The sequence below is a fragment of the Erythrolamprus reginae genome, chromosome 2 (genome assembly GCF_031021105.1).
Source record: "Erythrolamprus reginae isolate rEryReg1 chromosome 2, rEryReg1.hap1, whole genome shotgun sequence".
Taxonomy (NCBI): domain Eukaryota; kingdom Metazoa; phylum Chordata; class Lepidosauria; order Squamata; family Dipsadidae; genus Erythrolamprus; species Erythrolamprus reginae.
The window spans coordinates 211,251,047-211,266,212 of NC_091951.1; the positions used below are offsets into that span (position 1 = coordinate 211,251,047).

The 15,166-nt window shown below is 45.5% G+C and overlaps 2 protein-coding genes across 9 annotated transcripts in view; both read right to left on the bottom strand.

Annotated features, from left to right (window-relative positions):
* PLPPR2 (phospholipid phosphatase related 2) overlaps positions 1–6,201 on the bottom strand; it is a 57,030-nt gene extending 50,829 nt beyond the window's left edge. For 3 of the 5 annotated variants that reach the window (XM_070741707.1, XM_070741697.1, XM_070741695.1), the window contains exon 1: positions 1,290–2,854. The gene's annotated coding sequence lies outside the window, so the exon portion shown is untranslated. Of the gene's footprint in view, positions 1–1,289; positions 2,855–6,112 lie in introns of those variants that run through there. The other 2 variants (XM_070741693.1, XM_070741694.1) reach the window with 2 other exon arrangements.
* The window catches only part of CCDC159 (coiled-coil domain containing 159), a 49,836-nt gene continuing 39,208 nt past the window's right edge, over positions 4,539–15,166 (bottom strand). For all 4 annotated transcript variants that reach the window (XR_011558184.1, XM_070741724.1, XM_070741726.1 and 1 more), the window contains 4 exons: positions 11,842–11,930; positions 11,230–11,309; positions 7,280–7,392; positions 4,539–6,863 (listed from right to left, as the gene is read on the bottom strand). Coding sequence is in view for 3 of the 4 variants with exons in the window: in XM_070741724.1 (XP_070597825.1) it covers positions 7,289–7,392; positions 11,230–11,309; positions 11,842–11,930 (273 nt within the window). In the remaining variant the exon portion in view is untranslated. The remainder of the gene's footprint in view (positions 6,864–7,279; positions 7,393–11,229; positions 11,310–11,841; positions 11,931–15,166) is intronic.

A 15,166-nucleotide genomic window follows, 5' to 3' on the forward strand; every position in this document is an offset into this window, starting at 1 on the left:
TCTGTATTTGGTTTTTATTGTATATATTTAATAAATTTATTTTCCAAAAAAAAAAAAAAAGGGTCACATGCACATGTAGAGGTGCAGGGCATGCATGGGAGTTGGTATACTCATGCACAGGTCATGCATTCATGCATGGGGTCATGCGCATGTGTGGTGATGGGATGGATGGAGGACGCATGCACAGGGGCTGAGCACATGGGGATTATGCATGCATACGCCAGGGGGTGGGGCACATGGAGGTTTTGTAAATATTGCATTATGTGTGCGTGCACACATGCGTATGACACTCAGCGACAAAAAGATTAGCCATCACTATACTAGAGAATTTGATTGCCAGGAGACAGTCATATGTGTATGGCAGAATTCACTTAAAAAAAAAAACCTGGTTCCCCATCTTTTCCTATATAAAACAAACCATCCTATAATTAACAGATCAGGTAGAAAGGTCTTAAGCCACATCTGAGACAGACAATCACAAAGATCTCCTCACTGTTTTGCAGCAATTTCATAATGAAAATATTGAGTAAATGCTTTAAAATAGATGCTGTAAATTAAGAGAATCTCATGACAACCACATTTGGGAGTCTAATCCAGAGAAAGGAGAGATCATTATGGAAGCGTGAAAAATGCCCAAGCAGAAAAATCAAACTAGGCTTCAAACAGAGCAGAAAATCTCTCTTTGAAGCAGGAATAATCTAAAACAGTGATGGCGAATAATGGCGAACCATTTTTGGTTTGCGTGCCAAAGGAGGGGCGATTGCCGGGGGTGTCACACACATATGTGCCCACACCTATAATTCCATGCACTCCACCATGCATGTGTGTGTGAAACACCCCCACCCACCCCGGTCCCGGCACGTGATGGCATGCCTGTTTTTGGTTCTCCCCAGGCTTCAGAGCCTTTCTAGGAGCCTGGGGAGGGCAAAAACAACCTTCGCCACTCCCCCAGAGGTCCTTTGGAGGTTGAAGATGTAACATTTGCTGACTTCCAGTTGAATTGAAAGGCCCATGATTTTGCTCTCTCCAAGCTCCAGAGCCTTTCTAGAAGCTTGGGGAGGGGGGAAAACGGTTCCCCCCACTCCTTCTGTTCTGCCGGGCTCTCTGGTAGGAGCCTCCTGAAAATTCAAGGATACAAATTTCAGACACACACACGTTTGAAAATTCAAAACAATGTTCTTTATCACAAAATTCAAAATAAACTGAGCACTCTTTTTGTATTGCAAAGAGCACTCATCCTAAAACAACCGGGTAGTCTGTACAATTAACCTTAAGCAGTCATTAAGTACTTAGCTAGCAGCTGTGAAGAAACTTCACACCCCTTCTTCTTCCACGATGTGAAACACCCACACACTTTGCTCTGCGTTGGTTTCAAAGACATGAAAAATCAACAAACAAAGTCAAGGCATGATTCCTGAAGAACTGCGATCAGATACTCTTCCACAACGGCCAAACCCACACCCTGCTATTTATAGCAGCAGCCCTAATTACTGGAGCTCCACCCAAACACAGCCTCTCTTATCTCCAGTAATATGTCCTTACTTGATCTACGCATAATTCTGCGCTTGCGTGGGTCCAAGACGTCTTCATCTGAATCAATGGAAGATAATGGAGATTGACTGCCTGGTCTGTGTGCCATGCCCCCCTCTTCCAAGTCACTCCCACCTTCTTCTTCATCCGAGGAAACTAAACTCTGAACTGACTCTGTCGGCAATAACACAGGCTTATGACTTGTTGAAGTTTCCCCTGCATCTACCTCAACATTCCCTGGGACAGGAGCTGGGCCAGAGCCAACTACAACACTTTCCAGAGGCTGAAAACAGGCTGTTCCCAACTCTCAGTGGGCCCAGAAGACCCAAAAATCAGCTGGCCAGTGCATACATGCACGCCAGACCTGAGCTCACATACCCACTGATATGGCTCCGCATGCTGTAGGTTTGCCATCACGGACCTAAAGGTTAAAATAATGTTCTTAGGAGCGTTCAGGGAAACAACTTACATTTTGCAGTTCTTCAGTTCTTAGAAGTTATCCTTGCTGCTGGAATGAATCAAATTTGTGTGTGATGGGAGATTACAGGTAGTTTATTTATTTATTTATTAGATTTGTATGCTACCCCTCTCCATAGACTCGGGGCGGCATACAAGATCGCAGCAAACCATGGCTAGAGATATACAGTGGTACCTCTACCTAAGAATGCCTCTACTTAAGAACTTTTCTAGATAAGAACCAGGTGTTCAAGATTTTTTTGCCTCTTCTCAAGAATCATTTTCTACTTAAGAACCCGAGCCAGGAAAAATTTCCCAAGAAATTTGAGAGCAGCACAAAGGCCCAGCCAGTTTCCTGCCATTACCCCTTTAATACCGGCCATCTCAGGCTTTTCTGGGCTGCCAGAGGAGCCTTTCATTGGTGCTTAAGAAGGCTTTGGCAGTCCAGAGTGAACGGAGTGTTTCCCTTTCTCTGGGCGCTTGGACAGGGAATAAACCACTTCGCTGTCGTGACTCCCTCGCACTGCTTTCCATACACCCGGTGCGAGGTTGCCTTCCAGAATGTCTGGGTGTGGAAAGGCAAAAAGGGGCGCTTTGCCCCGGCCAGATCAACTCGGCTTCAGCCAAACTGAAGAGTCACTACAGTGAAGGAAAGGCGCTGGCTACAAAGCAAGCGAGCAAGAGGAGAGCCCTTCAGCATGGGAAGGAAGAGGAAGCAGGTAGAAGCAGCAGCTGTCTTTCAGTCAAAGGAGTGGGAGGTTCCCCCCTTTCTGCCGCCTGGGTTTCTCTCTCTGGTGCAGTATATAGGAGGCAGCCTTGTACTGGGTGTAAGGGAGGCGCGTGCTTCTCCTTGTCGCCTCACAGTCCTTTTTTTTTTTAAGCCTTAAAGTTTTGGATTTTTTTTTATTCCCCTCACCTTCCCTTCTTCCTTCGGCAATGACTGTCCTCCTCCTCTTCTTCCTCTTCCTCCTCCCACCCAAATTCCAAGTTTTTATTTCTTTCCTAATGAGTTTGCATGCATTATTTGCTTTTACATTGATTCCTATGGGAAAAATTGCTTCTACATACAAACTTTTCTACTTAAGAATCTGGTCACGGAACGAATTAAGTTCTTAAGTAGAGGTATCACTGTATATGAGAAAAGATTAGTCAGCATAAAGTCTGAGGACAACATTTCCCTCTGAAGAAGTCAGGAATAGGATTTTAAGGAGAGGATGCTACTGATCTCCAAAATACACAACAAAAATGAGTATGCCATAAATTTCATACATAAGTGCCATTCCAAATGTGAACAGACTCTATGCATAAAAGTATAACTCAATAACATTCCTTGGACATAATCAAGATTAGGAAGCCTACTCCTTCAAAAAGCCACAACATCACCACTAATCAGTAAATTGTATATTCATATCCATTCGGGTATGGACACATACTCCACTTGCATTATATTATTGAAGAGTATCCTGTAAAACCAACTACAGTGGAACCCCGACATAAGAGCTGCTCTACTTAAGAGCAACTCGAGATAAGAGCTGGGAGGGGAGAGATATTTTTGTTCTACTTACAAGCCCAAATTCGAGATACAAGCGCCAAGGAGCTGTCTCCTGAAGCCAAACGCTAACTTCCGCGTTCAGCTTCAGGAGACAGCTGCGAAGCGGCGCGCATGTTTTAAAAGGTTGCAGCCGGCCTGGGGGGCTCGGGGGGGTGCTTGCAGCTTTCTTTCTTGCTCTTTTTCTTTCTCTCTTTTACCTTCCCTTCCTCTATTTCTTCTTTTCTTTCTCCTTCCCACCTTCTTCCCTCCCTCCCTCCCTTCACTCATTCCTCTCTTACTCTCCCCTTTCATAAGTTTCCTTGCTTCCTTCCTCTGTTCCTGTCCCTTCCCCCTTTCTTTCTTTCTTTCTTTCTTGCTCTTTTTCTTTCTCTCTTTTACCTTCCCTTCCTCTATTTCTTCTTTTCTTTCTCCTTCCCACCTTCTTCCCTCCCTCCCTCCCTTCACTCATTCCTCTCTTACTCTCCCCTTTCATAAGTTTCCTTGCTTCCTTCCTCTGTTCCTGTCCCTTCCCTCTTTCCTTCCTTCCTTCCCACCCTCCGTCCATTCATTCACCCATTCCTCTCTTGATCGCTTAAAGCCGGTCCCTGGTGCAAAAAGGGTTGGGGACCTCTGTCCTACAGGATTGGGTGGCAGAGAAGTTGAACATATGTAAATTTAAAAGTTTAAGAAAGTTTACAAGTTAAGTGAAAGAAACTTCATTATTCATTTATATGTACATGTACATTTCTTCATTAAAAACATGTCTTTCTGCATAATTTAGACTAACTTTGTGAGTTTTTTGAGGGCTGGAACCAATTAAAATTATTTACATTAATTCCTATGGGGAAAAGTCGTTCGAGATAAGAGCTGCTCGACTTAAGAGCCCAGGTCCGGAACGAATTAAACTCGTATCTCGAGGTACCACTGTACTTTTTCTTTAGTAAATGGTTTTTCCCTAATCTGCTGCCTTCCAAAAATTCCCAGTTAGAAGTGAAGTCATACTTCTTGTTAACAATGAATATTCCAGTTAAACAAATTTATTTTCAAGCACAATTTTGAAGTATTTTACATTTTAATTTAAACAAAATGTTTTGAAAGACTCATTGTTCCAAGTATGTGTTCAAATATTTTAAAATTTCTCATTCCATTTTTTCATTTTTTTTAAAAAAAATCTTTAAAGCTGGAATAAAATTGTTACATTAAATATATTAGATATCATCTGGTGAAGTTAGGAAAAATAAATAGTGTCTTTTGAAAACTCAGTTGGCCTGATATTTCAGATTATGCTTCCAATTCCATCGTAATGTATTTTGCTGAATAGCTAGAATTTGTGAAAAAGTTAATAGAATATTTTTTGCAAATAAAGTATATACAGGTAGTCCTTGACTTACAACAGTCCATTTAGTGACCATTCAGTTACAACAGCACTGGAAAAAGTAACCTATGACCATTTTTCACGACCTTTGCAGCATCCCCAGGAGCATGTGATCAAAATTCAGATGCTTGACAACTGGTCCATATTTAGGAGCAGTTGCTGTGTCCCAAGGTCAAGTGATCACCTTTTGTGACCTTTTGATAAGCAAAGTCCTCGGAGAGGGGCGGCCTACAAATCCAATTAATAAATAAATAAAGTCGCTGGGGAAGTCAGATTCACTTAACAATCACGTTAGTAACTTATCCACTGCAGTGATTCACTTAACAAGGCAAGGCAAAAAAGGTCCTAAAATGGGGCAAAACTCATTTAACAAATGTGTCACTTAACAACAGAAATTTTGGGCTGAATTGTGGCCGTAAATTGAGGACTACCTGTACAGTTTATCTCTTTATTCCTTTAATTTCTGGATAGCCAGAGGAGGGGTGAAGTAACCGAGCAACCATCCAGCTCCTGGACTGGACAGCATGACCAGTGACTTGGGGGATAAAGGAGAAATGTTTACATTTAATTAGGTGAAAACCATGGGAACTTTTAGAATCTGCTTTTACCAATTGTACCAATATGATCTACCCAATAAAATTGTTCTTTGAAGAATCTGCCTGCCCCTGGGTTCTAATTTCTATGGGTGAATTAATTGGAACACTAACAGCAACACTCTGTTTAATAGATAATGTGTAGAGCAGAGATAAGATGCAGATGAGAAATTACAATTAAGGATTATTGGCTAGTCATTGTTATTGGCTTAGTTTCTATTTCCATCCCTTTAGTATCGCCAGGTAAAACCAGGAAAGTTTATGGACTGAAAACCTGAAGATCCATTGATTGTTATTTCCAGTAGGTAATACTTATCTGTTGCCCGGAGTGTGGCCGCTGCGCATGCTACAGCTACTAGGAACCATAGGCGAGAGCTGAGTGACAGGTGGGGAACAAAGGTGAACAAGCTGCTCTAAAAGCTGCCCTAAATGAGCTGCCATAAAAGAACATGACATGCCCCTACTCCAGAGTTGCTATCTTTTCCCTGAACACTCCATACACAACAATTTCGCAACAGCTTGGACAGCTGTTACATAACAACTTTGCAACAACATACACAACATACACCACTTATAACATACACAACATACACATATGCAACATACAACATACACAAAAATACATACACAACAACTTTGCAACAGCTTCGACAGGCTGGTCAAACCAGGCTGAGAGTAGGTGATGGGTCATTGACCTTCGGCGAGATAGGGACTTGTCTATCCCGAGCATGTGAAGACAAATTCTGGCAGACTCAGCAGATGAAACCTACTAGAATAGGTCAAAAGTCATGAAGGAGTCTCTGCAAGCAATGTGGTACACTAAGAGCATGGCAAGACATGAAGTACGCCCTGCTCAACCACTAGGAGAAGGGAAACTCTGACTGCAAACCTCTACTGCCTTGTGGCTATATCCATCATTGGAGAAGGCTTCAGGAGTAAACCTTGAGGCAAAATCCGGAGCCTGAGGCCCAGAAGCAGTTCGTAACTGTGTACAGCCACATTCTAATAACTCCTGTGATGTAGCTGGAATCAATTGTATTGGCCTTTGCCATTCCATTGCAATATTTCAGAGATGTGGAGAGGGGAGATCTGCTGCTTGGGTAACAGTCTATCCTCCATATTAACCTACCCAGGATTTGTGCTCTGGGGAGTCCAGAGCATGATACCATGGTCTTTTGAGACTAAAGGATGCCAATACAATGCAAATACTTATCTAGATAGATCAATGGTCTGACTTAATGTAAGGCAGCTTTCTATCACAGTGATGACCAAACCAAGTCTCTTCCAAGCAGTTTGGTTTAATTTTATCTCCACTGTCAAAAATTCAGCTCCAAAGATGACCCAGCTTCTTTCTAGGATCTTGATTCTTCTTCCATACCTAAGAAAGAAACCAATAGTTTTGCCTGATATACAGGTAAAAGTTGTATGAATGGGAGGGGTTCTGTTTGCTTCTCTACTAGAGATGGGCACTTTACAAACCAAATGAACAATGCCTTGCTCCACTATTGTAGCAACATAAAACTTAGGGGCAAAATGAAGACATTTGGCGATGTTACCATTTCTTTCGCCTGCTAGCATGAATATTTACTTATTTACTATTTATTTTTACCCCACTCTTCAACAATCTCCCAATATCTTGCTTCTTCTACTAACAGTGTCACATCTTTTGACATAGAAAGAGTGAAGAAGGACAAGTTTACTCTAAAGGTAACATTCTTCTGTGCTGGGAATTTCAGGATACCCATGCTCTTGAATGTAAGGAGCAAGAGGGGGGGAAAAGGGGGATAGGCTCACCGTGCCCTTCTAGGAACTGTGCTCTGAGCTGCTTCGGCGGTGCTGATGGAGAGCAGAGTCAGATAAATTGGAATCAACCAAATTAGTTTTTCGCTGTTGTCGGGTCCCTCGATCTGTAAAAAGGTCCCAGAGAGAGGTTTCTGTTGAGTCATTCTTACCCTTCATTTATTTATCCAAAATTGTCTCCTGCTTTCAGAAAGGTCCCATGAGGAGGCAGACAAATTAGGAAACACGGTTTCCCATTTTGTCCCACTGTGCTCTGCTGAGACCAAGCAAGACTTGCCACTGATATGTGATTCTGCCATGGGGTGTCAGAATAATCTTGGAAGACATGGGAAAGAGCCTAGATCAGCGTTTCCCAACAGGTGTGCCGTGGCACACTAGTGTGCCGCGAGACACAGCCAGGTGTGCCGCGGAGCTCCTAGGGAAGCTCCAGCTGGGCGGGGCGCTGCCGGTGCGGGCTTTCCTGAAACAGACGGAGAATGCCCTCTCTCGCAGCCCCCTGGCTGGGAGCGCTTTCGCTGCGAGAGAGGGCTTTCTCCGTCCGTTTCAGGAATGCCTCCTGCCACACGAATCCCAGCGACCGATTAGGTCCCACAGAGTGGGCCTTCTCCGGGTCCCGTCAACTAAACAATGTCGGTTGGCGGGCCCCAGGGGAAGAGCCTTCTCTGTGGCGGCACCGACCCTCTGGAACCAACTCCCCCCGGAGATTAGAACTGCCCCTACTCTTCCTGCCTTCCGTAAACTCCTTAAAACCCACCTTTGCCGTCAGGCATGGGGGAACTGAAACATCTTCCCCTGGGCATGTTTAATTTATACATGGTATGCTTGTGTGTGTGTCTGTTAGTATATGGGGTTTTTTAAATCTTCAAATATTTTAAATTTGTCGGATTATTTATGATTTGTTCCACTTGTTGTGAGCCTCCCCGAGTCTTCGGAGAGGGGCGGCATACAAATCCAAATAATAAATAAATAAATAAATAAATAAATAAAATGCTCGCCCCGCCCCTCTCTCGCGCGCACCGCTCCCCTTTTCTCTCAGCCCTCCCTGGCTTCGCTTCTCAATCCCTCCCTCCTTCCGTCTTTCCTTCCCCTCAGCTGTTCTGTCTGGGGGTCTCCCGCTCTTCCCTTCCCCGCCTCCCAGGCTTTGCCTTCACCACCCCACCCCCTTTTTGGTTGGCAAGGAGTCCTTTGCCGCATCCTGCAGTTCGCACTCGGCTCGAGGCCGCTTTCCCTGGCTGCGCTCTTTCTTTCTTTCTCTCTCTCTCCTGTGAGGCGGGGGAAGGAAAAAAACAAACAAACAAAAACTTCTTGCAGCGTGCCCACGCGCGCTCGTGCCCGCGCTCGTCCCTTCAGCAGCGAGGGAGGGAAGTCAGAGGGCGAGCGAGTGCTCTTGTCCTCGGTGCCCTCTGCAGCCTGCCTTCCTTCTTCTTTGCCACCGCTGAGGGACGGAGAGAAGGATAGAAAGGAAAGAGGGAGGGAGAGATATAAAGGAAAGAGGGAGGGAGAGATACAATGGAAAGAGGGAGGGAGAGATAGAAAGAAAATAGATAGAAAGGAAAGAGCGAGGGAGGAAAGATGGAGGGAGAGATAGAAAGGAAAGAGGGAGGGAGAGATAGAAAGGAAAGAGGGAGGGAGGAAAGAGGGAGGGAGAGATACAATGGAAAGATGGAGGGAGAGATAGAAAGAAAAGAGGGAGGGAGAGATAGAAAGAAAAGAGATAGAAAGGAAAGAGGGAGGGAGAGATAGAAATGAAAGAGGGAGGGAGGAAAGAGGGAGGGAGAGATACAATGGAAAGAGGGAGGGAGAGATAGAAAGAAAAGAGATAGAAAGGAAAGAGGGAGGGAGGGAGGAAAGAGGGAGGGAGAGATAGAAAGGAAAGAGGGAGGGAGGGAGGAAAGAGGGAGGGAGAGATACAATGGAAAGAGGGAGGGAGAGATAGAAAGAAAATAGATAGAAAGGAAAGAGGGAGGGAGGGAGGAAAGAGGGAGGGAGAGATACAATGGAAAGAGGGAGGGAGGAAAGAGGGAGGGAGGGAGAAATAGTGAAATGGAGGAAGAGATATTTTTTGTCCAAACTTTTCTTTAGCCCCCCCGCACCGCCACCCCCCACCCGAGAGAGAGAGAGAGAAAGAAAGAGAGACATAGCAAGAGAGAGAGAGAAAAAGAAAGAGATAGCAAGAGAGAGAGAGAGATAGCAAGAGAGAGAGAGAGAGAGAGAAAGAGAGAAAGATAGAGAGCGAGAAAGAGAGATAGCAAGAGACACAGAAAGAGAGAGAAAGAGAGATAGCAAGAGAAAGAGAGACAGAGAGAGAGAAAGAAAGAGATAGCAAGAGAAACAGAAAGAGAGAGAGAAAGAGATAGCAAGAGAGACGGAGAGAGAGACAGAGAAAGAGAGACAGAGAAAGAAAGAGACATAGCAAGAGAGACAGAGAAAGAAAGAGATAGCAAGAGAGGCAGAGAGAGAGCAAGGGAGAGAGAAAGACATAGAGGGAGGGAAGGAGGGAGAGAGAAAGAGAGCAAAAAAGAGAGGAAGAAAGAAAGAGGGATGGAGAGAGAGAAAGAAGGGAAGGAAGGGAGAGAAAGAGGGAGGGAGAAATAGAGTGAAATGGAGGAAGAGATATTTTTTTTGTCCAAACTTTTCTTTAGCCCCCCCGCGCCCCCCCCGTTCAGTGTTCCCCAGGATTTTGAAAATATGAATAATGTGCCGCGGCTCAAAAAAGGTTGGGAAACACTGGCCTAGATCACAGTCTGATAAATCCAAAACAGTGATTGGACTGGAGGAATTGTCTCAGAAGGGACCCCCTCTAATTCTCTGGGAAGTAAAGGGAGGGGAAAGGGGAGAGCCTTTAGACTTACAAAATTCTATTGTTGTAACCTTCCAAAAAATAAGTAGTTTTGTTTTCTGCCTGGACTATCTTGAAGGGCTGACAGATTCACTCCAGTGGAATATTTAAGAGAAATAATGTATACAGTGGTACCTCAAGATACGAACCCCTCGTCTTACGAACAACTCGTGATACGAACCCGGGGTTCAGAAAAATTTTGCCTCTTCTTACGAACTTTTTTCGAGTTACGAACCGGCGTTCGGAGACTGCTGGGAAGCCGCACGGCTGTTTTAAAAGGTGACAGCCGGGCGGCGGGGCTTCCCAGAAGCCTCCCGAACGCCGGTTCGTAACTTGAACAAAGTTCGTAAGAAGAGGTAAAATTTTTCTGAACCCCGGGTTCGGTTCGGGAGGTTGCTGGGAAGCCCCCCAGCCCAGCTGTCACCTTTTAAAACAGCCACGCCGCTTCCCAGCTGTCTCCCGAAGCCGAACGCGGAAGTTCGGCTTTAGAGTTCGGCTTCAGGAGACAGCTGGGAAGCAGCGCGGCTGTTTTAAAAGGTCGCAGCCGGCCCTGGGGGGCTTGCCAGCACCCCCCCGAACCCCAAACCCGGGTTTGGGGGGGGGTGCTGGCAAGCCCCCCAGGCCGGCTGTCACCTTTTAAAACAGCCGCGCGGCTTCCCAGCAGTCGGCGAAAGCCGTTTTTTTTGCGGGGGTTTTTTTGGTTGCACGGATTAATTGACTTTACATTGTTTCCTATGGGAAACAATGTTTCGTCTTACGAACCTTTCGTCTTACGAACCTCCTCCTTGCACCAATTAAGTTTGTATCATGAGGTATTACTGTATTAGCTTTTCTCTGATAGGTACCCTCACACAGCCTAAACCTGCATTCCAGATTAACTTCAGAAGTGATAAAATTGGGCTCTCTATAATTTCCAGTTATTTGGGACTTTGAGGCTTGTACTTAATTATCTGGGATGAAAAGTTTGAGAAAACACATTGAAAATTATTCTGAACCCCGAAGGATGGTGCTTCCTTGAAGCAGGCCCAGTCTGGGTTTTCCATGCATGCCTATAATCCATTCCTGTATGCTTCTGTTCAGGGGTGGAGTAGTTAGGCCTACTCACCTTTCATTCTTGAAGAATTCCTCTTCTCACTCCATGTGCTGTTGTTCACAATGGAGTTGCGTAAAGTATTGACAGCTGACCTGTATCAGAAGAAAATCTTATGATACCCTTTGTGGCTCACCCGCTACCGAAAGAAAGAGATAGGAACAGTAGTTCTTTACATCCTTTGATAATATTAATTATGCAGAATGAAAGTATAGCTCTGAAACTGTCACCCGATGATCTCATTTTCGTCCTTGAAGATCCAAAACAAGTACTTCGTAACATAGGAGCAATTATATAGATTTATTTTTCCTTTATTTGTAATGGATTCAAACAAACTATCCTTTTATTTCCAGAGATAATAGATTAGTGTGGAATACAAGCCTTTTCTTACTCAAAATTGAATCTAATATATCTACTTGGTAGGAAAGACATGGCACAGCTTTATAAAGTTGACCTCCCTGGGCAGAAAATTCAAGCCCCAAAGATTCCTATCCAACATCCTATAAAATGAAAGAAGGTGCCTGATACCCAAGTCCACTGAAGTGAAAGATGTCAAATTTAAAAAATTCCTTCCGCTATCTGAGACAGGAAAAAAATCAACAAGAACTCCCAAGGAGCTGTTCTTACCAGATTTCATTCAGCTCTTCAGTCCCTGGTTTATGATCTTTCTCGTCTAAGGCACTATCTGGGACTTTGCCTCTCAGTTGGGTCAGGAACTAGAGAATGATCAAATGTCAAGTAAATACATTGGGATGCAAAACAGCCTAAGGCGGATATCCAGGAAGGAATTCTCTTCTACAAACATCTGGATAAATTGTTGAAACAGTACCTAGATCAATCCAAATCCAGGGCCTGAGTGTACAAACTACACAAGACCATGCAATAAGAGAGTTATGTAATCAGATCTCCAATGCTGTTGGCTAACATAAGCTTAGGATCACTAAAAATAATTTTCTGCTCTTCTACTCACTTCCCAAGAAGCAGGTCTCTTTGCCCAGATCCAAACTCCCTGAAAGTGTTGTCACTATTTTACATTCCAAAAAGATTTCCTACTGTAGCTAAATGGAATGGACACCTCACCACAGACAACTTGCTGTGGGACAAGAGTTACACTAATATCAAAAATAGTGGAATAGAATCATTAAAGAAAGGATGCCAAGTAGGAACAAAAATAAAATGTGAATGATAAAAATTAGGATATTTTAAAATTATTTTAAATAATTAAATTGAATTGTTGAATTGTCCTGTAGTGAGATCTGACCTTCAGATCTTTGCTGGCATCCTCTTATAAATTGTTAAGTGAGGAGGATGGGACAATAGAATGTAAAGGAAAGAGATGAGAGGGTAGGGACAGGCATGGCAGAAACCAGAGGTGTGAGAACTGGTACATTCCAGTCTTCAAGGAGCTTGGCAATATTAACAGAGTTGGAAGGGACTTTGCAAGTCATCTAGTCCAGCGTTTCCCAACCGGTGTGCCGCGGCACACTAGTGTGCCGCGAGACACGGCCAGGTGTGCCGCGAAGCTCCTAGGGAAGCTCCAGCTGTCCCCCGGCTCGCAGCTGTCCCCCGGCTCCTGCTCGATGCCGCGGTTTTCGGCGCTCTCCTGCTGGGCCCCAAAGAAGGAAGGCAGGAAGAAGGAGAGCTTCATTCTTCGCGCCTTTTTCTCGCCTTCCTTCTATGGGGCCCAGCAGGAGAGCGCCAGAAACTGCGGCATCAGGCAGGAGCCGAGGGACAGCTGCGAGTGGGAGCCCCAGGGCGGAGGCACCGGCAGCGCCTCGCCCAGCTGGAGCTTCTCTGGCGTCGGCGGCAAGTGTCCTTTGGGGCCCGGCGGGAGGGCACTGGCGGTGGGAACGGGGGGGGGGGTGGCGGCTGCAGCGGCCACAGGCAGTCGCGGGGAGATGGCGGCGGCGAGAGGGAGCTCCAGGCGGCGGCGAGAGGGAGCTCCAGGCGGCGGCGAGAGGGAGCTCTCTCTCTCAGCTGACTGCAAGCGGGAGCCCTGACGGTGGCGGTTGGACATGCTGCTGGATGCCGTACATGCTGGCGCTGCGGGCCTGGCATCCAGCAGCACGTCCAGCTGCCGCCGTCAGGGCTCCCGTTTGCAGTCAGCTGAGAGAGAGAGAGAGAGAGAAAGAAAGAGAGACATATAAGAGAGGCAGAGAGAGAGAAAGAGACATAGCAAGAGAGGCAGAGAAAGAGAGACAGAGCGAGAAAGAGAGACAGCAAGAGAGGCAGAGAAAGAGAGACAGAGCGAGAAAGAGAGACAGCAAGAGAGGCAGAGAAAGAGAGACAGAGCGAGAAAGAGAGACAGCAAGAGAGGCAGAGAAAGAGAGAGAGAGAAAGAGAGAGAGAAAGAGAGACATAGCAAGTGAGGCAGAGACAGAGAAAAAGAAAGAGAGACATAGCAAGAGAAAAAGAGAGACTTAGCAAGAGAGGCAGAGAGAGAGAGAAAGAGAAAGAAAGAGAGACATAGCAAGAGAGACAGAGAGAGAGAAAGAGAGAGAAAGAAAGAGAGATAGCAAGAGAGGCAAAGAGAAAGAGACATATAGCAAGAGACAGTGAAAGAGAGAGAGAGAGCAAGAAAGAGAGAAAAAAGCAAGAAAGAGATAGCAAGAGGGACAGAGAGAGAGAGAGAGAGAGCAAGGGAGAGAAAAAGACATAGAGGAAGGGAAGGAGGGAGAGAGAAAGAGAGCAAAAAAGAGAGGAAGAAAGAAAGAGGGATGGAGAGAGAAAGAAAGGAAGAAGGCAAAGAAAGAAAGAGGGAGAAATAGAGCGAAAGGGAGGAAGAGAGAGGTTTTTTTGTCCAAACATTTCTTTAGCCCACCCCCCCGCTCCCCCCCTTTCAATGTTCCCCAGGATTTTGAAAATATGAATAATGTGCTCAAAAAAGGTTGGGAAACACTGATCTAGTCCAACCCCTTTGCCCAAGCAGGAGATCCTACATCTACCTTTACCTAGGATTGAACTCACAACCTTCTGATTTTGAGGCAAGAGCTCCACCTCTAGGCCACAACAGCTGGGAAAACAATGTGAAGCTGCAACTAGTGGCATCAAACATTCAAGCTATTCTCAAAACACCTAAACAGCATGCTGTTGGATAGAGCTGTTGGATAGAGATAGACTGGTCAAAGTGGGGAGGGCCAGGGAGAAGGGAAAAATGTAACATTTTGCACAGGCGCCTATGATCTAGGCTTTCGTTCGATGCGAACACCTAACCTTAGTAAAATAACTTATGGCTTCAACCAAATGGAGTGGGGGGAATTTCTTTCCTAGGCATCTGGGCTGACCCGGATGGCTATAAAAATGCTTTAAATAAAGATTTTTTTAAAAAATTATTGTGCCTTGCAGTTTCCTTTTGACTCCTGACAACTGCTTGGATTAGTCCGGAGGTCGACAAAGTGCGGCTCTAGAGCCATATGCGGCTCTTTGGGCCCTCTCCCTGCCCCGAGAAGAGAAGGGCAACTGTGGTGGATGGAGATCACTCCATATTCCAGAGAGGGAGCAAAGCATCCCTCTACTTGCCTCTTTTTCTTGTTGGTGCTGTGCATACATCAGCCGCTGAGAGAGACATGCAACTTTTCTTCACACTGAAACACTGGCTGGGCTGCCTGCCTGCAGGTGATGCTCTGTGTTGTAATGGGCTCCAGGGGCAGAAGGAGGGGATGCCGTCTCCCCCATTGAGCAGTGTGCTATGTTTAAATGCAAGAGCAGCAAGCAGGCACGAAGGCTGCAAGAGGAATATGGGAGATGCACCCCAGCCAGTGTCTCAGGATGGAGAAAGTTGTGCGTCTCCCCATATTCCTCTCACTGCTTCCATGGATGCGTGCTGCTTTTGCACTTAAACCTATCACGGAGAAAAGTCTCCCAAGGACTGGAAAAAGAGGCAAGTAGAGAGGCGCTTGGCTCCCGCTCTGGAATAGGGAGCGAGTATCCATCTGCCACTGTCGCCCTTCTC